The sequence below is a fragment of the Triturus cristatus genome, chromosome 6, assembly GCF_964204655.1.
Source record: "Triturus cristatus chromosome 6, aTriCri1.1, whole genome shotgun sequence".
Taxonomy (NCBI): domain Eukaryota; kingdom Metazoa; phylum Chordata; class Amphibia; order Caudata; family Salamandridae; genus Triturus; species Triturus cristatus.
In genome coordinates, this window is record NC_140589.1 from 1,762,005,729 (window position 1) to 1,762,030,149 (window position 24,421).

A 24,421-nucleotide genomic window follows, 5' to 3' on the forward strand; every position below is an offset into this window, starting at 1 on the left:
ACAGCTCATCAGGCACGTAGGTACAGCAGTTTACTCATTTTATGTGTCTCAGCGCGGGGACACACCGTTGGTGTAACCAGGCGCTCTATAAATGAATAAATAAATAAAATAAATACTTCCTACGTATTTATTTGCTTTCTTCTGTGGTGTCAGTTATGCTGCATCACAGAGGGTGGAAAAACTAGGAAAGAAAGTATTGCGTTTTATTCAATAAACATGGAAGTAGCCAATGCATATTAACCAATGCAAAGACTTTAATGGTGATTGGGCGAGGTTTCTTTACTATGGGGACAGTCAGTTGTTAAGGAATTTTGATAATTATATTGAGGCCGTATATGGGCAGAACGTTGATGCAGTATGAAGAAGGCTTTATTTCCAACTGTATTAGGCATGGAAGGTCAGCATGTATTTAAACTACCTTCAGTCTGTAGTTGATGCACAGGAAGAAGTAATTTGGGCATGTGCATAGTGAAGCAGTAAAGAAGTTTGAAGCACACTTAAGAAATCAGAGAATGTTATGGAGAGGCATAATAGTATAATTTGTCACAGACATCGCATGAGATCGTCGTAAGGGCAGTTAAGCCAAGAGGTGATGTGAGTGTCCTTGGAAGGAAGTGGTCAGGGAAGGCGAATAAAAGCATGAGTCTAGACCGAGTAGAGAAAAAGGAAAGAACCGTAGTACAAATTACAAGGGATATGTTATACGTGATCACTTTTACCGTACTGCTGACGATTCCGGTGAAAGGGATTGAGCAACGCGTTGAGTAGGAACCTAGAGTGTATCAAAGAGTTTGTGGTAAGGTAAAAACTTAAGACGTGGGGTGCATTAGCAAGGATGATAATGGTGAAGAGGATGCAAAAAAACTAGTTTTCGTAAGTAAGCAGCATGGGTTGCAGTGCGGCAAGGGAGTAGTTGGGAAAACAAATAATTTTTGTGGTAAATTTACTGGAATTAGGCTTTGGCAGCTATGTTTGTTATGTAAATGATCATCTCAAAAGATTTCACTGACAAGAAATGACTTGATATGCGGTTAAAACCAAGATATATTTTTACTGGTGGCTTTGAAACAGTGGTGTAACGCTAAACAATGGGGCCCCCTGCAGAATGTGATGAGGGGACCCTAAGTCTTCCATTTCTCACAGATATTCATTGGTCTTTAAGGGTCTCGTACCCTGTGAAGTGTTGCGGCCCCCCATGCCCCCTGCACCTCAGGGGGCCTGTGTTACGCCTCTGCTTTGCAGGAGTGAAAATTACATATCATTGGATAGATTTGAGCCAAAGCAGAGCTCAGCGGTAGGACCACCAAGGATAAAGTGTATGTTGTGGATAAGGGACCACCCATTTTGTGGTGGACTCACTAGCATCATTTGTATGTTTATTAGTCTAGCTGAAAGAATCGGATCATGTTAAGAGAAATGAGAGACTGAGTTAAAGGAGTTTGGAAATGTGTTTGCATCAATTTAAAAGAGAATGTTGTGTGTGTGTTAATGTGACTAAAGAGGTACAGAAGATAGTGTAGGACACTGCGGGTTGAAGGAGCAATCGAGGGAGTGGATTGTTTTGAGTGGCGTAGGTGGCCGTGTGAGGTTATGTCTGAGCTTGAGACGTTTACATCAGTATAGTGCTATGGATAGTACAGCTTCCCTTACATAAATTTGATGGTTTTGTTGTTAAATTGAACAATTATTTTCTAGACATTAGATTTCATTACTATGGCGGGTCTCTTTCAATGTACTATTCTTGTTTTTGGTTTGGCCTCAGTATCCTCTGTATTTCAAAGTATGGTGAATAGTCTTTTCAGTAGTGAACCTAATGTCCTTTTCTTTCCAGATTACATATTATTTTGATGGTGCAACAGAAAAGGAGCACATTTGACCTTCTGTATAGCAGACTATTGTGCTGAATCTGTTGAAATATTTATAGGGAAAGCCGAGTCTTAAAGACCTCTGTTTAGCAATGATATTTGGTTGTGTATGGAGAACAGCAGAAGAATAAAGGAAAATATAAGGAAAGTGACAGTCTTGAAGGGGGTTTGATGTCAATGGAAAAACATATGCCACATTGGCCATCTGTGTGTGTGCAGTGGGTGCCATCCTATCCCAGTGGGGTGGAAAGGCTGAATGCACTATTGCTTTCAACTCACATGCTGTTAATGTGGCAGAATGCAATTATCTTGTCATTGAGCTATGGTCATTGGGTATGACTGGGCAGTTGACTACTTTAGGATGCACAGTCGCTCTTTCCACTGACCACTAACTAACCTGTTGTAGTTTTTTCAAACTGGAGGAGTACTGAAATGTTTGGCATGGTTGCTGACTTGCTGTAGTGCCACAGGCGATAAGAGTAACAGGACAGAGAGATTGAGATTACCAGCATTAAGGGAATGTATGAATGAGGATAATGTTATAGAAGGTCATCGTGCTGTCATGAGCATCCAAGAAGCAGTTATTCTGCACATCACGCCACCTCAGTTTGGACCCAGCCATATGCCTTTACAGGTCTTGGGTTGCTTGTGTTCTGATTCTGGGAGGACCTGGCCTGGCAGCTTGGGCAGGACGGACTGCTCCGGTAGGATCAGGCTCAAGACTGATTTGCATATGGCTGGTTCCAAATTGAGGTGGCATGGTGTGCAAAATAATGATAGACTGGGATGTGGCCCGAGTAATTATACGTTGCTAAGATTAATTCAAGCATTCCATCCATCACTTTTTTGTATACTTCAGTGTGATGCCTTAAGTGGGTCAGTTATGCCCAGACATGGGTACCATGCACACTGTGCCACTGGAACCAAGCTATACCAGAATGAGCCCTAGTAAGGGTGAAACTCTTCTTGGGTTGTTTGTGTTCCGGGTGAGGGAGCAACTGGCCTGGCCTCTACCTTGTTTAGGGAATTGTGAAAAGACAGTTAACTGCCTGGTTCTCAGAAACAACTGAATGTATCAAGACAGTTTCTGAGGCTTGTTTGAGAATGGCTGTTTGAACTACAGAACTCGCTAGTGCAAAGTTAGCTCAAAGATAGGAATTTGTGTTCTTGTCTGTGCAATTGTTGTATTTCAACTAGCCTGCTGTATTTTGTCATCTGTTGCATTTTTCCCAAAATTCGCTGCCATTCACGTATGGCATTGAGCGCCTTCTTTTCATTCTCCTTGTTGCGTATGATTACTATGCACTAGTGGTGTAGTGTAGTTCCTTTTTCCCTAATAGGCTCTGCGCATTGGAATAATATACCCTATAGATATGGCATAGGACTGAGGTCAGTATGCCCCTATTGAGTATATTAAACTTAATTACTTTGTACCAGCTAACTCAGAGGCCACTAGAAACTCCTTGTAAACAAGAAGGGAGTAGTTTCTGGCAACCGCATAAACATGACAACTTTGTTTCCCTTTAGAATCGGAACACTCTCAGAATCGTGGAAACAACAGATAACCGTTTCACTCAGCTAATCGTGCATACTTAGTTTCTTCAGAGTTACACAGAAAGAATAGACGTGCGTTTCAATAAAAGGGATTTAATGAACAGTCTTGTTTCTCGTGTAAGAGATATGAGCTGTTACAATCGTCAGACAGTATGCGAGATATATTATGTAGAGCGTAAGCAGTAGAAAGAAATAATACTGCGCTAGCATTATCTTTTTGCTATGACACGTATATTCATATACATAAATAACATAAGATAAAAATGCGAGTACTCATGAGATGCTTCTCTAACTACTTCTACCCCAGTGTACCTAGCCTAAGTGTAGTACATGGTAAGAAGTAGGTGATGTATTCTATAGTATGGTATGCTATAGTCTGGTTTGCCAAGTTTGGTATGCCATGAGTCCCTCTAGGTTCTAGTCAGCTCCATACCTTGAAAATGAGAGAGGTGGGAATCTCTTTCCGGGTCTCGAACTCTCACACCCCGCAAAGGGAGTCAGAACACTGGAAGCTGGATTCTCTGTGAGCAGGGATGACAGCGTCTCTTGTCAGTGCGTCAGGCCGGGACACGGGCACCTCTAAAGTCGAGGTCTCCTCCTACTTCCTTGGGCAAGGAAAGGTATATTTATACCTGGTAGGTGCCTTGGAATGTTAGCATTGACGTAAAGTCGGGCAGAGGAAGACGTCAGGAATGAACCCTTAAGGAATAGCGGTTCATGCATAATAAATGAGTTCTTGGAGAAATCATAAATCCTGTGCTAGGGGAACTCCCAAGAGCTTAAGGGTCTGGTTTCTAAGAACTCGTTGTGACGTTGGGGTGGACAGATGTAGGTGACCATGCCTGTATTTGAATAGCATGGCTAATGCCTAAATAAGGACTGGGATCTTATGCCTATATAAGGCCAATGCGAATTTTGCCTATGTAAGGACATGTATCAAGAGGACCTATATACGGACACCTAAAGCGGAATACAACAGTGGGTGAGATGCAACTAAATTCTTTTTAAACTTAATATGTGGTGGATACCTGTTTTTGTAATATGTTTGATTAAGTCAATAATATAGATATCTGAGGATTCTACATTATTAGGGTTATGGTTTAATGATTATCCTCTGGAATCGGGGTTTTCTGGATTACATATGTGCCAGATTCCCTAGGGGATATCAAGTTATCCTATATTATGTGTTAACATTGTAAGTGAGCAGCTCCCCAACAGCCTGCTCAGCAGCACCGCTATCTGATTAGTTGTTTCGCCGTGTATCTTTAAATTGTGAAAATCTTATTCTGGAATTGTTGTGATGTGCCAAACTATTTTATTAAATTATTTTGAATTCTTCCAAATTGTTGTCTTAACATGTTTGCATTTTTTCCACAGACAGCCTGTTTTCGAGAAGAAAGAGACGTTTTGGTGAATGGCGATAGCCAATGGATTACAACGTTACACTATGCCTTCCAGGATGAAAACTATCTAGTAAGAGTTACTGCCTTTCAATCATTTGTTTTATTGCAGTGAAATGGCTAGATTATTACATTTTCCACTTTTTTTGTTGTGAACTTATTTTCATGAAGCAGTCCTAGCTCCACAGTAGCCTCACCTATTTCTGCAATTTTCTGTGTTGAGAATTATAATGGATTGTTCTGATCTTTCTTGGTGATCCATTCAAGATGTCTCTTAAAGTCATTCTTTGTAAAAACACTGTCAGACTGTAGTCTGAGATCCTTTGTGATGCAGAAATATTACAGGATCTGTTAGAAATTAACAGGAATGGGCGTATATGGCTAGAAAAATGAAATGGTGTATTCTTGTAAGTATGTTAAATTGTATATTCTATGGGTTTGCACTAGCTGCGTTCGTCAGTGACATATAAAGTATTTATTTTCAGAAAAAAAAAAAACTTCAGCCTGATCTGCTTTGTTATTTTTTCTGATCATATTATACTCGTTTCATTATCATCTTTATTCTGCTGATCTGTCAGGAGCTGGAAAGTACCCTACTATCATATGTTATGTTCTTTTATGACGGATATTCTCTTAACTTTTTCTTGATTGCGCTGTGTTGTCCCTGCATTATGCTGTTTAATCATTGTTCACTCTTCTCTCAGGCCTTACGCCCTGCTGTGGGTGGCCACAGGCCTCTCTGTTTTAGCCATAATTGCATGTTGACCTGTTCCTTTGCAGATGACAGGCTTTCTTAGTGAGACCAAACTAAGATGCAGTCTAAATCCACAATTGCAATAGCAAGCAGGTTTGGCCTTGCTGGCACATGAAAATTACTGCATTTTGCTCAGATCCACTCAATGTAATACAAGTCATGTTGGCCGGACTTCTTTTAACACAAAAGTCATTAAAAGATACTTGGAGCTTAGAACACCATAACCCTGCTCTCTTCATGTTTTATTATATTGATTCTGTGTCCAGTTATTTATGGATTTTTGTAAAGCTCAAATAATAAAGTGTTCAGACATAACTCTGTATTAATTGTTCTATCCATGACTCCTAAGTACCATTGGACATAAAGTTTTAAGCAATTTAAAAAAAATGTTTTAGTTTGACTCAATTTATTAACAAAAGCAACATCATAAATACAGCTCTATATGTAATGACTGTCACTTGGAAAGAATGCTTAGATTTTTTTAACTCACCCACTAGAAGAAAACCCTTCCTGCTTACCATGAAAAAGGTAAAAGGAGCGCAAGAGAAAACCCAGGGGAGACCTAGGATCATACCAATCCCAAACGGAATATCCCTGAATGTCACAAATCATGTTTCTAGACCTTGACTCTCCTTCGACAAGATGTTCAACATCTTGCTCCCATCTTAGGATGTTGTAAAAATACACTACGTTTGGGTATTACATTGCAAATCCCATAGAATTGCCCTCCTTTGCATATATATCATGTGAGATATTTGATGTGGCTATGGAGTTTTGCATTGTGGATCTTTGACTCCTGAGGCCTGTTATCCACTCCTCAGCCACATATGTTCTGTTACAATTATGCCCTCTCCTCTTAATGCACATACTACATCTGTTGGTGTGGTCTGACTTCATGTCCGGTAACTAGACTGACATTGTTGAGTTATAACATATTAATAACTGCTACATTCTAAATTAAGTGTAGCACAGCAGGTTCTCCTTTCCTGTTCAATTTGTACCAACTCTAGGGGTTTGGTGTCTATAGCATGTCTCCTAAAATGTTCTCCGCTGAATGCTGATAGACTTTTCTGCACATGATCTGCGAAAAGGAAATCCATGTTAATTACCTTGGTTATGTGTGTGGCTATTGATTTAATGTTCTCAAGGGATGTGCATTTTGGTCTACAGGTAGTAAAAAAATGTATTGTGGGCACTGCCCATAAAACAAAACACAACCTGCTATACAATAAAAATTAAAATTAACAAAGAGTTAAGTTCACAAAAAGTGTAAGACTATATTTATCATCTAAAGTACTCATGTTGAAATAATCTGGTAGGAAAAATATAGTGATAAATCAATCTGCTTTTATATTCAGAGATTTTGCTCACATTCAAATTTCGAGTATAACAACTGTCCATTGGATAAACGGTGTTCTTAAGTAGTATATCGTAGCACAGAATATGTCTATTTTTTGTTTTGTTCTGTTTTGTTTTCTGTATTATTCAAGGTCTGCACCTTTGAGCCCAGATAAAAGTTGTGATCGGTCTCACCTAATTGAGATGAAATAGTTTGACATATTATTAGCGCTCCATCCTTTGTTTTTATCTACACTGTGTAACATTAAGGTATTTGGTAACTCTGTATTGAATTGAAGTATTCTGTGTAGCTTTATTCCATATAAATGATTTGTCACTGAACTAATTTTTACCATTAGCATGATAGGTTTGAATTTGGGCACATGATAATTAGGTTAAAATAAGTTAGAGGTGGTAAGCTTTTAGATGTTGCTTTTCGCAAAGGAAAGAACAGCAGGTATTAGGATTTGCGAACCATCTGCTAAAGAATTACGTAATGGAAAATATTGTGTTCGAAATTTAAAAGTTGATATTCTCCTGAAAAGTGGATACAAAAAATCAATGATGCTTCCAGACCTAGAGGTCCCCGATTACTCCAATAGTTCACGGTCATCTTAGTAGAACTTGCTTTGGTTATGTTCTCTCCTTTGATTTTGGTTCCAAATAAAGATTTAATATTACATACATTGGTGATCTAGACTTTTCCATCGGTTTATTTGGTAAAAACTTGAAAACGTTGATGGGGGGGTCAGGAGGAGTCATTGACATGTAGTTGGGACTTCAGTGGTGATTAAAATACCATCAACTGAGCAATGGTTCACATGCCAACTCAAAATGTGAAGAACGAAGACCAGCTTGTTGGTCAATGAAGGGAAAGTCAGAAAATCAGCATTAGGCTTATTTTGGAGATTCAAAGTTTCAGAAGAAAACACAGAAATTAGTTTCCCTTGGTGCAGCAGATCAATAATAAAATGACCCCTTAGTTTGGCACCACACAGAGTGTCAGACTGTACTAAATATCTTAATACATTTCAAGTGGGGCTAGGAATGTTAATGTGCCAAACCTTTTGTTGAATCGCCCACCATGGATCTGCACAGATTTAGAATATGACACTTGTCCCTTGGCACTTTTACTGCAAAACCATTTACTCGGCCCTGTAGAGTTCCTCAGGGATCATCGATGAGCCCAACACTTTTTAATATCTATGTGTCATCACTAGCTCCCCTGATTGAATCCTTTGGTTTTAAGTTGACGACATACGCTGAGGATACCCAAATTGTGGCTCTGTTTTACCAGACAGGCAACAGGAAACGGCACACCAATTCCGTGATTGCATGTCAGCAATAGGTGTACCTTAGTATACTAGAAGGGCTCATGAATAAACTGCAACTTCTGCAGAATGCTGCTGCCAGACTGCTCTCCGGCACGCCAAAAAATGGCTCAATCTCGGTAGAGATTAGAAGGCTTCACTGGCTGCCAGTTAAGAAATGTGTACAGTTCAAGGCGCTATGTATGGCACATAAAGCCCTCCAAGGAACTGGGCCTAATCATTTAAAAATGCTATTTCAATGGTACACTCCCTCAAGAGCCCTATGCTCGGCAAAAGCGAAATTGGTGTCGGCACCCCAGGTAAAGAAAGCCAACTGGGGCGGTAGAAGATTTGGGGTAGGTGCTGCCAAGGCATGGAATGATCTTCTGCACCTCACTAATCTACTTGCATTTAGGAAGGCCCTCAAAACGTGGCTTTTTACGAGTTAATATCTACCTGTGTCTGTCCACCAAGTAGGGTCTCAGTAGGACTTCAGTCAGCGCAAGGACACCTTCGGGTAACAGTTGCGCTTTAGAAGTAACAATAACATAACAAAACTTGTATGTAGAGGAAGCTATTCCAGGTACCTGGGTTATGAAAGCCTATTCCCAAATAATCAAAAGTTAAAACATTATTCAACTTTAAATTCTTTAGGAGAAGGCATCTACCATTTTCTTGAAGTCGGTAGGACACCGACATGTATTTTCCAACATTAATACTTATATCTGTGTCAGAATTATTCCTCAGTCAGGTTCAAAACTTATTTCAAGCACGCTTGGTGCATATTAAGAGGACCACATCAAAAGCTTACAGTACAGTCAGAATGGATTCATTAACAATATTTCAGCACAATAGTTTGAACAAGTTTAGAGACGTCTACTGTTGAATGAGAATAGATTAAATAACATTGGGTTCAAGTCTGAATCGTGATGCACACCACTCTCCACATTAACCTTTTGTTAGTTTCCCAATACACCGTAGAAAACGCAGTTGATTTATCAGAAGGCAGCAGCTGAACGACCTCAACAAAAACAAGTACAACTCAAAAGGTACTTAGGCTCTATTGGTTAAGGTAGTCTAACCAGAGAAGCCTCAAAGCTCAGGATAATCTAGCAAGAGAAGCATCTCATCTGTTGGTCAGAGTACCCGAGCCAGGCGGGCATTGCATGCATTGGTCAAATGCCGCGCTCTCAATTCTCTAAAGGTACTTTTGCTCATTGAATTGCAGCTGATGCTTTAAGGGTTTAGTTAGGATTTGGTAGGTTATACTGCCCCTGAAGTTATCAATGCGACAAAGGCTTCACTGTGGGTTCTCGGCAACATATGCACCAGCCAGTGATTTGGAAGACTATGATTAGCCTGCCTGTATAAACATTCTCTAAGCATTATTCTTTTGACATGAAATCCAACGTTTATTCCTAGTTTGGGTAGGCTATGGATTAAAATCCATTGGAAAGCCAGAAACTTGAACTACAACTTCTTTGTTTATTGAGATACTAGTTTGTATTCTGTTTACGAGCGTGGTGACATGCAAAACACCAGTAACAATAGCTCGTTCTCAGGGTACTCTCTGCAACATCCCCTTTGGTACTATGAAATCTCTAATATATTGATTCACTTTGCTTTTCCAAAGCTGTCAGTGTTCGCCAGCAGTTTGGAAGAGTTCTATTTGTGGCTCCCACGGTTGATTGATTTTGAGGTCTGTATTGGGCTGAAATGCAGCATAACCAATTTCCTCTCATTATAGCGGTGTGTTCCTAATTAGTACAGATGAAAAGTGCACATTTTCCCTTTTTTGTTTTTTTACTGCTGATGGTAGGACAGTGCTGCCTAAAAACCCATTACTGCAGAAATTAATTAAAGATGTAAAATGTTTCTCTAACATTCCAACTTGTGCTCGGCTTCTGTTTCATCCTCTATTGAGAGAAGGAACGTAACCAATTTTGTAAATTATTGAAAAATGAGGTGGAACCTGTCTTTGAGATGATATTATAATTGGCTCTTGTAGTGTATTATTTTTCTTCTAATATTTAGTATACATAGTTCATATATATTGTTCATCCTCCAAACCAAAGATCTGTGTTCTTCTGCCTTAGTGATCGTCCCTCCCTACCTACCTCCGTTTACAATTGATGAGTGTATTTGGAGTTTGAAATGGATCCTGAGTCAATTGGGCTGTTTATATTTATGCAGAACCAGTTCTAACCAAAATCTAGCCCAATGCTATAACACGTAGACCCAGGTCTTCTATTTCATGATGCCTGGAAGCCAACTAAATCAGAAGTGAGCACCTTCTGCTGTATACTTGCGTCACCATAGAATACGTGTTGGACCGAATCTGGAAATTTTTTCGTAGCAATACCAGTAGGTGGTGCCGTGCAGCTCCCCGTTGAATCCACACCTTCCCAGAAGTTATGGAGCACAGCTACATATAAGCGCCACCCCTGTATACTGACATCAGTTAATGTCTTTCAATGCGGATATGGACTCCACTCCCAAATTGACAGTCTACTGATAATTTCGAAGCCTCCAAAGAGGGTGCTGCAGTGTCCCCACTGAAAATTACAGGATTCGAGCTTTGCCAAGATTGCAGGAAGCAGATGTCGGCCACAGATCTACACAAGGTGTGTCTTTGGTGCCAGGGTTTGGGACACAGCTCTAATTAGTGTGATAAGTGCGCCCTCATGCTCCGAAGGCTGTTTGTTGCTGAGCACAAGAAGAAATTGCGCCTTCTCCTAGGTCCCACCCTCGCTGTATGCCACGGCTCAGACTCTGTCTCCATCATGGGACCATTCCTGCATTCATTCCACTTCTTGGTGGAGGTGTTCCGGTATGTCCAAATGTTAGCATAAGAAGTTAACTAGGACTCCACGCCACTCTGACTCCAGGGAGAAAGTGCGAGGGCATCAAGTTGCACTCCTTTGAGGTGTCCAGTCACTGGGTCACTCCCTCAATTGGTCCCAGTGGACCCCAGGTTCCCTAGCCCATCGTTGACTCCACAGCAGATCGAGGCCTTCAAATTGACCATGCTGCATATCTTCAGTGCGCTTTAGGCTCCCTCTGGGGCACCTTCAAACCCCAACGATCTGCTGGGTTCTCAAGTTGGGTTACCACCAGCGGGTCCTTTCCGAGCATTATTTGTCCCCTTGGGTCCCGCTACCAGGTGCATACCGACTCTAGTACTGACTGCCACATCGAGCCCACCCCACCAGTCCATGCCAGATACCGCCACCCCCAACGTCGGTGATAGTGTTTTAAAGATAATCAGAATTAAAAACCTTTGTATGCATGCAGATGAGTTTAAAGTGTTTTTGATGGCTGTCAGTGAAAGTTGTGCAGGATTGCTGAAAAGCCATTACTGTAGATTATTCAAAATATATCTTACTGTTGGCACACATCTGAATTGCCATGACGGAGGCAATCTGGCCTGTCTAAATTGGCTTTTTAGCGTATAGTAGAAAAATCTTGGTTAGATAATGGGGCTGCTACTACAACAGACCTGTGGATGGGCTAACGTTGGTAAGAACATGTCCTGACTCGAGGCTACTGAAAAATGTAACGTTATAGTACATTAATTTGAAAAGCCCTCATACACCGCTGAATGGTTCACTATATATTGTGCCACAGTGAATGATGTGGCCGTGCACTGCATGTGGAAAAGTTAGGGCTTCATGGTAGGTTGGTAGCGTAATTCACCCACAATTGTTTAAATTTGATAGCGCACACGTAATGAGACAGGATTTTCGCAATGTCCAGAAAGAAGCAGAAATTGAACAGAAATGAACTGATGTTATTGACTTGTGCTCAGAGGCAGGTGTTGAAGAAGATCTGTGACAGCACTGAGTCATGGGGCACCTCAAGTGTAAAAGGTTGCAATTTGAATGTGCTTAATTGGAGAGTGATAATCTGACTTCTGTTGGACTGGATTTATTTCCAGACCCGGGTCATAATTAGGAACCTCTCAGTCTTGAAGTTAGTGAGGATGGTGTGGGACCGGTCAATGGAGAAAACTATTAAGAGGCCAAAGAGGATTAGGCCATTGGTGCCACTCTACACATTGGGATAAATCATCAGGTTGCAGCTGTCACTGATCCTGTTTGCCTCATTGCTTGTAACCAAAGACAAAAATCTGGATAGTGGTAACTGGTCCATATCTAAAATAATTTTGGTACCTTTTGTGAACTATGTACCTTGTTTGAAGTAGTTTTAGTATATTTTTGTGAGCAGTTGAATGCAAATTGAAAAGTAGCGTCTTACATTCCCTGCCTTTTGGAAGTTTACTGCATTGAATTCCTACGACCATACTTTTCCTTAATATTTGGTCAGCACTTCATTGTTTCTTTTAAGAAGCTACTTGGGAATGTTAATGGATGCATTCGTGAAAGATAAAGTTTGCCAGGATGTTAATTCTTTTCCCTAGGTCAAATGGTAGTCCGTGGTTACTAGGCAGCATCCTCGATGGGTATTGACATCTGTTCTGCCAGATCCACAGTAATAATTCACTCCAGTTGGATACCTCAGTTACTTTCTTTGTATGCTTTATTTTCCAAGACAAACCATATTGAGCAGTCAAGATTTGTTCTAATAGATGGTAGTATCCTGATATATAATAATCGTGTAATTCCACAGTTAACAGCTTGAGCCGATGTCCAAATTCAGTGTTTGAAGAGGGGGCCTACTGATGCTGGTAGCCGAGACATTCCATATTTAACTCCTGTGTTCCCCAGCCTGGAAATGCTCAAGAGCCAATGCAAGCACTCCCCTGGGCGTGGCCCTTCGATATCCCTGGCCCGTGCTTGACTCTCAGGCTATGCAGATGTCTTCTGTTTGTGAAGACCATCTGTCTGCAGACCCATGGCTCAATGCCACGTTCAGTACTTCAGATAGTTTTCTATTCAGATTCAGACAACTGGGTATTTCTCTTGCTGTTATGGCTAAGTACTCCCCTCTTCTCAGGGAAATCCCCAATTTTCCCAGCAGGACACAGCAACAATGCTCTTCATATAGTTTAGGCTTGGTCCCTTGGAACATGAGTGTCCTGCTCAAGTGTCTCAAAGCTAGTTGTGTGACCTTCCTCCAATTACAAGTAAATGTATGGGAGTCTGTCTCTTATTCAGTTGTGAGAGGCACCAGTGGAAAGCCATGGATAATCGAAAAGTATGCCATTCTCAAAATGCAAAACTCTGGCCAACCATAGCTGGGCACATTTTCCTGGGCTTTCTCAAGAAAGAAAGGTAGGAGCAGGCACAGTCTAGTCAATTAACTTATTCTTACAAGGGAGCTGAAGTTAACTTCCTGATTAGAATATCTGTGACTTCCAGACAGCTTCAGTATCAGGCAGTACAAAGCAGGATACTACAGATGTAATCCACAGTGTGAACCAGAGGGGTGTCAGGCCATGCGTCCCAAGTGCAGGTAAGCTTATCCTCAGACGGATCCGTTCGCAGAAGCGGCATAACATGGCTTAGTCAGTCTTTTTTTCTTCATTAGGGTTCATGCAGGAGCTGAATATGAGTTCTTTCAATCCTCCCAGGCATGCTCCATGGCTGTGGAAGCAAATGTAATGTATCCACATGGGCAAAAGAGAGATGCTACAACCACTATGTCCTCGGGGAGGTCCCCTCCCACATACCATATGTACATCCAGTGGCGTAGCACAAAAATATAACTTGCATCTCCCACATGGCACGTCACACCTCACAACATAAACAGAGAGTTAATTGAAGAACCCCAGTTATGGGGAATAAAATGGATTTTAAATAGACAGGCTCACAATACTTTCCTGATGGGCACTGATAAAAAGACCTGTCACTCTCACTGAAATCTCTGCTGCCTCCTACTCCCAGTCAATAAATAAGCTTATGATGAGGTAGAAACTACCATCTTCTATGAGAGGAGGCGATTTAGGAGCACCCCCTGTAAAAACAACACAAAAACATTTGGACCACCCCCAGTTGGCTCGCAGATGTCCAATTCCTAGCACAGTTGTCAGTTCAGTGAAATGAGCTTCGTCTCTACCTTTTATTTTTATTTATTATTTATTTAAGAAGCTTATAAAGCGCACGGCTACCCCCAAAGGGGGTGTCCCGGCGCTGCAGACTATGAGAAAGAAACAATTAAGGGGTGGAGAACAACCAGGTTTTAAATTTGTTACGGAAAAGAAATTCTGAAGGAAGAAATCTAAGATCAAGTGGCAGGCTGTTCCAGAGTTTGGCCGTCATTACGGTAAAAGCTCTACCGCCCATTCTGGAGCGGCGGAATCGTGGAACAATAAGAAGTCTTAGATTGTTCGACCGCAAGGATCTGGCCGATTGAGAAAGCACCAATCTTATCCTCAAGTAGCCTGGGCCTAGTCCGTTGAGGGCCCGAAAAGCCAGCGTCAGCATCTTAAACTGAATGCGACGGGCAATGGGAAGCCAGTGTAGCTTCCTACAATAGGACGCAACCGACTGGCGATAGGGGATGTTACCTATCAATCTCGCCGCCGCATTCTGAACGATCTGAAGACGTTCAATTTGGTGCAAGGGGGCACCGGCATAGAGACTGTTAGCGTAATCCAGATGTGACGTAATCAGGGCATGAATGACAGTTCTTCGAGCATCTAAAGGAAGATAAGGAAAAATCTTCCTAATCATACGCAGTTTCCCGAAGCAAGCTGCCGTGACCTTATTAATTTGAGCTTTACAGGAAAGAGCGTTGTCAAATTGAAAGCCCAGGTTACGTGCAGTTTGGACGGGGATAGGAGGAGGATTAAGCACACTCGGCCACCACAAAGTGGTAGAGGGAATAGTTCTCTGATTAAAAAATAAAACCTCCGTCTTATCAGTGTTGAGTCTGAGATGATTAGCAGTCATCCAGGAGCATATATTGCCAAGACAATCACGAAAGCTGGCGAAACTGGAGTCAGAGTGATCTCTAAAGGAAAACATAAGCTGAGTATCATCAGCGTAGGAGATCACTCTGATCCCCCAGGATTCCACAACCTCAGCCAGAGGGGCAAGATACACGTTAAAAAATAGAGGGCTAAGCGCTGAGCCCTGAGGCACACCACATAGGAGGGGTTTACCCTCTGATTTGAACGGTTTAAGAAAAACCCTCTGAGTACGTTGAGTTAGAAAGGAGGCGATCCAAGATAGAGCGGAACCACCCAAACTAATCTGCCTCAGCCGATCCAGTAAAATTACATGGGACACCGTGTCAAAAGCAGCGGATGGGTCGAGGAGAACCAACATGGCCTCCTCGCCCCTATCCACACACTCCCGGATTGTCTCGGAGACCTCTAGCAAAGCAGTCTCTGTGCTGAAACCAGTTCTGAATCCTGACTGGGAGTCATGAAGCAGGGAATTGGTTTCTAAATATCCTGCCAACTGTAGTTGCACAGCCTTTTCCAGGACTTTCGCCGGTTTAGGAAGGAGAGAGATGGGGCGATAGTTACAGAATTGCGTCGGGTCCGCGTCCGCTTTCTTCAGGATAGGGACTAACATAGCCTCCTTCCACATAGTTGGGAACTGGCCCGTGCACAATGAGGTGTTCCAAATAGAGAGCAGGGGTCTGACTAACAAGGGAGCCAGGTTGCCCATGACTCTAGCAGGGACCGGATCTAGAGGGGAGCCAGATTTGCACTGAGTGAGCAGACTGAATGCAGCCTCGGTAGTGAGCTCTTCAAAAGTCATTAGTGATGGACTGGTCGAGTCAGTGGGGGAGGGAAAATGGGAGGGCAGAACCATAGGGAAGGAAGACGTAATGTTGTCAATTTTGTTATAGAAGAATGTCGACAAACCATTACATAGAGCCTGACTAGAAGAACTCTGAGGCACCATAGCGGGGGGTTTAACAAAGTCCTTGACAATTTTAAATAGGGTTTTTGAAAGATTATCTGCATTCTTAATTTGTAGCGCAAAGAACTCTCTCATCGTAGATTTTTTTAGTTTTGAGAAGCTTCTTAAGGCAGACTTGTAGATAGCTTTAGCCTTTGAATCATAGGTTAGCCGCCAATTGCGTTCTAATTTTTTAAGGCGACTCCTTTCCTCACGTAGGGCAGAGGAGAACCATGGAGCAGACGGTCGAGATCTAGTCGAAGTAATAAGTTGAATAGGTGCTATGGCATCAACGGCAAGCACTAGGGCAGAATTAAACTGCGCCACGTTAGCATCAACATCTATAGACAAAGGGTCTGGTAGATATGAGAAAAAGGGATCTAAGGCAATACGAGTGACTTTATGCCATTTTCTCCCGTACTCCCTACCAGGCGCCACCATACATCAAATGTATTTACATCTAAACCACCAAACAAAGCTGGCTTTAAAGGGGTCCATTTAGCAAGCCAGCCTCCAGTTTTCTCACTTACCAATATTATAATCTCAGTGAATGATGTCGAAAAACGGACTTCCAAGTTTCTTGGAGACTTTTGGCTCCATATTATCCAAACTTTAAAAACTTAATCCAAGCTTAATTATTTTGTAAGAGGGAAATGTGTTTCTCCTCTCGAGCGAACCAATTGCATCTGCCTCAGGAAATTTGTATTTGACCCCATGATCACAATAATGAATCCAGGTGGTTCCACTCAGCCTCTCATCTTCTATAGATCGATAAAATGGGTACCACTGAGTTTGGTAGCAATAAAAATCCGTTACATCGCTCCAAGACATGCTATGGTGAATGTGCACCTACAATTGCCTTGGTTACATTTATTTTACATTACATCACCTGTCTCTTTTTTCACTCGTTGAGTTCATTGTCAGTACAGAGGGATGTTGATAAGCGTCTTTTTCATTTAACGATAGCCAACTATGGTCTTGTCTCCCTGTAAGTAAGTAGTGCATATCTCATGTCCATCAGTACTTACGCTGTGAATTGTGCACCGTGTTGGTTCATCTTTCATGACACAATGAGAGGAGTGGCTAATGGGTAACACCAGAACGGAGTCAAAAAGCAAAACTGTTGAAATTGAGCTCATTTTGGGGATTAGTGAAATCCCACATCCCCGCCTAAATTGTTGATTCTTACAGGATGCTGACCTAGCCACTTCTGCATGTCATAGAAAATAAATAGTTACATACAGTATAGATTATGTGTTGCGTATTACTGATACAAAAGATATCTGTTCATGGCTTGTATGGTGAGACATTAGTGCCCTGATGAGTGAAACCAGAGTCTTCTGTTCAAGAGTAGAGGTTCCATAGATAAATCACAATCGTTTCTCTCGCTACTGATTCTTACACTTTCTTTGAGTCACTTGTGAAAGACCTCCAGTTGCTTCCGCTTGAAGCCAGAACACACTTCATTATGACCTTTATTCACAAAGCATTTCATCTCGGTCCAAACAGACAAACACTGTTGGAAAAAAAACACCACAAGTGAATCACACCTAGTAGTAGAAATCCTGAAAAGTACAAAACACACCATGGAACTACTGGTGGCTGGTGAACTCTGAAAGTGGAGTAGGAGTAAATATCTTTCTTGATTTTGAGTGAAACACCCACCAACTCCTTTATGGGAGTTGAGAGGTGTCTCTCGCTGAATAAGAATTAGGAAATGGCCAAATGCTGTTATTACAGCACAGTTTTCTCATAAATTGGCTAAAACAACAGCAGTGCAGAATGAGCAGTAATGAAATATTTCCATACTGTTGTAGTCCGCTAGGCAAGCCGAACCGTCTATCCTTACCCGAGTAGTCTGCTAACTTCCATGGACAGTTGTAGAACCTTCTTGTCTCTCCTGCCTAAGAAGTGACACATTTAACACAGTCTAAGTATGCCAGCTCGAGACATGTATGTATGTATGTATGTGTGTGTTCTTATATAGCGCTCGACTTACCCTTGGGCATCTCGGCGCTTGCATTGGGAACCCGTCCTGGCTTTTCCCTGTGAGATAACCCGAACTGGGCATCCCCAAGGTGAAAGCCAGGCATCCCGCCGCGGGGGGGGGGGGGTCCGCAGTGGAGATTAAGCAAGCTATTGCCCAGAGTTGCAGAGTGTGAACCCATGATTCGAGTAGGCACCAAAGTGAGAATTATCGAGTCCGCGGACACTTGGGCTCAGACCCTGCCGCGTCGGGAATTGAACCCTGGTCCCGGGTCTGACTTCTGCTTCAGGGTATGCCTCCTCTAACCAGTGAGCCACACTTCTCCACGATACATGATACATATGATGGGAATGATAATTTCTAAAGCAGAATAAAACCTTCAGATGACAGGCACTTGGGGGACAGGGCTTGCTAGTAAACTGTCTTTAATCATGATTCGAGGGTTTCAACCCTTTTGCAAACGGTTTGCCCATTTGATTACATTATGTTTTTGCAGAATTAGATTATCTTTGATATCTCTGCAAGATTCTCCTTTTTGAATGTGTAATCTTACATTAGAGCAAGATTTGTGCATCTACTTTTGTTCTTTCTAGAACAGCTCAGTGCAAAGTGTGTCATAGGTATGTTAGCTTTGGCGGCCATGAACAGATATCATTTTAACCGTGGCTTTAAAACTATTGTTCTAACCAGTTCATTAGCCCTACAGTGTTGAGTTTAGTACATAAACAGCAATGACTCCAAAGTCATCATCAATGGCGGGGCAAATCCTAATGGGGTGCTAAGACAAAAGGAGTCTGACATTTTGATGTTGGCAAATTTTCCAAATATCTCTCATGCTGCCTATCTAGAAAGTATTTTTCTCGTTCATCCTCTAGTGTATGCTACCTATTTAAGCAAATGTGTTGTGAGCAGTCACTTTTTGCCTTACTTGCTCATTTTATTTGGTTGCTTGCATCCCAGTGCTGCCGGAGAATCTTTATTGAAAGTGATTTTCATCTGTTTTTGGTCACTCACTTCCTACCTGTATAGGCCAGTGCTGATGATCACCTCCCCACAGCACAATTGGTAAATGGGCACACACTGCTCCCACGTGCTTGCATCCACAAAAGCACACACATGCGCACTACTGCACACAAAAGATGAGCTACTAAAAACTCACCTGGGGACATGTAGACAGTCCTCCTCAACACATGCTTTGCTCTGCATCTCCTGGGCTCACAATTGCCAACTTCATGCCTCTTACAAACAGTGCCCCTGAAGGGAAAGACATAAGCTGTAATGATTGACATATTTTGCTTGTTCCAGGTAAGTTCACAAGTGTTTGCCAAATCAGAAGTATGGATAGGGCAGGATGTGGGTTCTCCTCCAGTGTCCTCGTTTTTGATAGCGTTACAACAAACAAATGATGGACGGAATGCTGACAATGCATACATTCTCCCCCAGTCAAGAGATCTGGGTTAAATCCATCGTTCTTTTGCCCACTACACCACCCCAGTTCAGACATGGCCATATGCAAATCAGTCTTGACCCTGTGCCTCATGGGAACAGTCCAGCCCGAACTGCCAAGCCATGTCTTCCCTGGACCGGAATCAAGCATCCTAGGACCGGTTTCTGGCTATCAGCCGTCATCAGCCAGGATAGCTTGACTCCAGTGGCGTAGTGAGCACGGGTCCCACATCTGGGAATACCCATCCCACTTAGGGCGAAAAGCGTTACAACAAACAAATGATGGACGGAATGCTGACAATGCATACATTCTCCCCCAGTCAAGAGATCTGGGTTAAATCCATCGTTCTTTTGCCCACTACACCACCCCAGTTCAGACATGGCCATATGCAAATCAGTCTTGACCCTGTGCCTCATGGGAACAGTCCAGCCCGAACTGCCAAGCCATGTCTTCCCTGGACCGGAATCAAGCATCCTAGGACCGGTTTCTGGCTATCAGCCGTCATCAGCCAGGATAGCTTGACTCCAGTGGCGTAGTGAGCACAGGTCCCACGTCTGGGAATACCCAACCCCGAAACCGGTCCTAGGATGCTTGTTTCCAGTCCAGGGAGGACCTGGCTTGGCAGTTCGGGCTGGACTGTTCCCATGAGGCACAGAGTCAAGACTGATTTGCATATGGCTGGGTTCAAACTGGAAAGGCATGGCGAGCAAAAAAACGATGGATTTAGGCCCAGATCTCTGTACTGGGGTGAATGTATGACATTGTTCTGCATTCTGTCCATCAATTGTTGTTTTTGCATTTGTCACCCCGAGTGGGAAGGGTATGCCCAGACGTGGGTCCCGTGCTCTCCGTGCCACTGGAATCAAGCTATCCTGGCTGAAGAGGGGTGAAACCCCGAAACCGGTCCTAGGATGCTTGTTTCCAGTCCAGGGGGGACCTGGCTTGGCAGTTCGGGCTGGACTGTTCCCATGAGGCACAGGGTCAAGACTGATTTGCATATGGCTGGGTTCAAACTGGAAAGGCATGGCGAGCAAAAAAACGATGGATTTAGGCCCAGATCTCTGTACTGGGGTGAATGTATGACATTGTTCTGCATTCTGTCCATCAATTGTTGTTTTTGCATTTGTCACCCCGAGTGGGAAGGGTATGCCCAGACGTGGGTCCCGTGCTCTCCATGCCACTGGAATCAAGCTATCCTGGCTGAAGAGGGGTGAAACCCCGAAACCGGTCCTAGGATGCTTGTTTCCAGTCCAGGGAGGACCTGGCTTGGCAGTTCGGGCTGGACTGTTCCCATGAGGCACAGGGTCAAGACTGATTTGCATATGGCTGGGTTCAAACTGGAAAGGTATGGCGAGCAAAAAAACGATGGATTTAGGCCCAGATCTCTGTACTGGGGTGAATGTATGACATTGTTCTGCATTCTGTCCATCAATTGTTGTTTTTGCACTCGTTTTTGATGGGGCACTAGGGCTCATGGTTGACAAGCCCTTATGAAGCGCCTTTAGCTGATTGGCTGCCTGAGGTTAGTGAAGTATGTCACTTATGTACAGTGACTCTGTGAAGATGAGCATTAAAGCCACTGCCCTCATGCATACGCAATACAGCGAGTGGAGTCCAGCACTGCCTTTTGCTGCTAATGCAATATTACAGCTATTACCTGTAAGCAAAACATCTGTGAAAACCCCCTTATTAGGCCTCGCCTACTAGACAGTGAATGCTCTGTGTGTTTCAAGACATAATGTTGGCTTTCCAAGAACGCACCAGGGCTAGGAGCCTGTGCATTGCTTACCACTGGTTGGCTTTCCTGACACTCATTTATGTGCTTCTTATTCCCAGCTTGTCAATTTTGTGTTTGTCCCTCCCCCGGAACATTGCCTCTTTACCATCAATGTTCATTGGCTGGCTTATATGCTTCAATGCTTGCTTTTAAAGCACTGCTTTTTAGGTCTCGCTGTGCCAAGCGCATGCGCTGGCTCGGAGAGACATTTTGTTTGTGGGATTTTTAAAGTGCTGCCTGTGGCCTAAAGCTTGAGTGCACTCGAGCGTGCACGCGCGCAGCTGCCAATCAATGCTGCGCGTGCACCACTCGCGTGCTTGCCACACAGCGCGTCCCGTCCTCGCTATTACTTTCGCTTTCCAATGCTTGTTACCTCTGCTCCCCTAAACCACCTTTAAGCCCGTTCCACTCTCCTCCGATTGCTCTTTTTTCACTCCTCTGAGAACAGCTTGCCGTCCTCGCTATTACTTTCGCTTTCCAATGCTTGTTACCTCTGCTCCCCTAAACCACCTTTAAGCCCGTTCCACTCTCCTACGCTTGCTCTTTTTTCACTCCTCTGAGAACAGCTTGCCGTCCTCGCTATTACTTTCGCTTCCCAATGCTTGTTACCTCTGCTCCCCTAAACCACCTTTAAGCCCGTTCCACTCTCCTCCGCTTGCTCTTTTTTCACTCCTCTGAGAACAGCTTGCTCTCCTTCACCTTAATTCCACCCTTCCTTCTTTACCTCGACTTTTCTTTCCCGCCACACCTTCAGATTCTGATCTCCTTTTCTGCCCTCACCCTTACTGCATATTTGTATAAATGCCCCCCCCTTCCCTCTCATAGGACACCTACCTCGGAGTCTCCAGACTTTGCCAGTGTTCCGAATTGTTATTTTCCCGAAGGTTGAATGCACCATCAAACAGTGAGACAATTAAAAGACAGCTTTAAGATGAGAGGGAAGAAAAGGGAGACGCAAAACCACCGTCTAAAGTAGCCCCGGAAAAGCTTCTCCCTGTTTCAAGGAATCACGAGAGAGGCCACACTTTCAAACAGCTGGCACAATTCAGTGACAACAGTGAGCAGTCCATCGGAGGAGTGCCAGGAGGCAGGCTGGCAAAAACGCTCTTCGTTTCACTTCACTGTAAGATTCATTTTGATCTCAATGAGTGGCTGCAAAAATCTGATTTTTGTATTCCACAGCTAGAATTTTTTATTTTTTATTTGTTATTTAAATAAGTTAAAAAAAAAAAATCAGATCAAGGTCCTTCGTCTTCGGGTTTTCTTCACCTAATGAGAATTAAAATAAAATACCTCCCCTTTTCTTTATTATATGCAGTTCAAAAAAGATAACGTAGGTGTGTAAACATTGTTTGTCAACTCAGAACAATACCGCTGTAAACGTCAAACCACCAGACAGCAGAAAAACCCAAACCAATCTAATATTATCATTTGGCCAACAGAACCACCACAGAAAATGGAGTACAGATATTTCTTATGACTTTACTTCACCCAAAGTCCGTTAGAAGGAGACTGCACGAGCACCTGTTTTATTTTTGTGTCCAGTTCATTTTTTTCTTTTCTTGGTCTGCCAGTTGTTTTGTGGTGCCACTGGTTAACGTCATTTCGCCAAAATATCAAACCAAAACGCAGCAAAGTCCCCCTTCTAAGAACATATTTTGTGACTCTAAACAACACTTTCTTACAATTATATTTGTGTTTTCAATTTGTTTCCTTCCATTTATACATTGTAAAGAATATGGCACTAATGTTTGCTTCACTTAGTCATTGCCCTTCGAGGGTATGTGAGTTGTTGATTCATAGTACCTATCAGCAGTACCCTTGCCCCACTGACTTTGGATGATAAGAGTCGACCCCAGCGCTTTACTGGGACAAGTGCCTACATGGCTCATATGTAGGTGAACACCGCAACAGACGAACAGGAAAACATATATGCACTTTACAGCTAGCCAAATTAAACTGGCTCATGCATGGATCTCACTTTTACTAGACAAAAAAGTATACCTGGAAGACATACAGGCAACAAAGCGATGGGCAAACTGCGCAATATGGTTTCTAAAATGGGAGGGGGGCCTTCAACAGCCTGGGTCTCCTGTTGTAGCAGTGCTTATAAAGTGATCTACAGCAACAGCCGTGGCAATGGAGGGATATACAAACAGCTATCGAGATCTCTGTTGTGACAACCTAAATACAAAGGTGGATCTGCCAGGTACAAATGCACATCTAATGAGGAAGTTCCTGGATATACTAAGAAAGAAAAGATAGTTATGGTGCTGTACTAGACCCTAGCCACCCAGAGGGAACACTCCCTGGAGAAAACCCTTGGGCTGAACCTAAACAAACAATAAGTACCGAAGCACACACCAGTAGTCCTTAAAGTGATGCTAAATCATGGCAAGTAAAATTAAAAAGTCAAATAAAGTCCGTAGTATTTCTTCTTTTATACGTAGTGTTTATTTTCCCGTCTGCCCTTTTGCTTTGCTATGTGTAACAAGACTGGAAAATAAACACCACGTATAAAAGAAGAAGAAATAGCACAGACTATATTTGTCTTTCTAATTTTACTTACCATGATTTAGCATCACTGTATGGACTACTGACGTGTGCTTCGGTACCTATCGATCCTACCGAGTTCCATCTGGCACTCAAACAACTGGCCTTTGAGCAGTCACAAGTGTAAACATACTTGATGTGTAAAGGTCTGCACTTCTCGCAACAGATCCTTAGAAACGGACTGAATCAGGGGCCATATGTACAACCCTAAATTGCGTTTGCAAACGCGCAATCAGCCAGTTTGCGACCGCAATTTAGGGCATGGCAATGTACAAACCTCATTTTGCAAATCAATAAATGTTACGGATTCCCAAAATGAGGTTTGTGACTCGCTATTAGGAAGGGGTGTCCCTTCCTAATAGCGACTGGCATTTGTATGTATGAATGTTTTGTCACCGGAATTGCAGTCGCAAAACAGTCGCAATTTACCACCTACTTCAAGTAGGTGGTAAACCATTTGCAAACGGGAAGGGGTCCTCAGGGGACCCCTTCCCCTTTGTGAATGGGTCAAACTATTTTCCCCAGGGACCACTGCCTGCCCTTACAAAATAAAACTGGAAAGTTTTCCCTTAAGGAAAACGAGACTCATTTAAAAAAAGCTAAAACTGCTTTATTTAAA

At 42.8% G+C, this 24,421-nt stretch overlaps 1 protein-coding gene across 3 annotated transcripts in view; it reads left to right on the plus strand.

Annotated features, from left to right (window-relative positions):
• CDC42BPA (CDC42 binding protein kinase alpha) overlaps positions 1–24,421 on the plus strand; it is a 797,672-nt gene that overhangs the window by 230,127 nt on the left and 543,124 nt on the right. For all 3 annotated transcript variants that reach the window (XM_085613029.1, XM_085613030.1, XM_085613031.1), the window contains exon 4: positions 4,797–4,892. In XM_085613029.1, the coding sequence (XP_085469155.1) occupies positions 4,797–4,892 (96 nt within the window). The remainder of the gene's footprint in view (positions 1–4,796; positions 4,893–24,421) is intronic.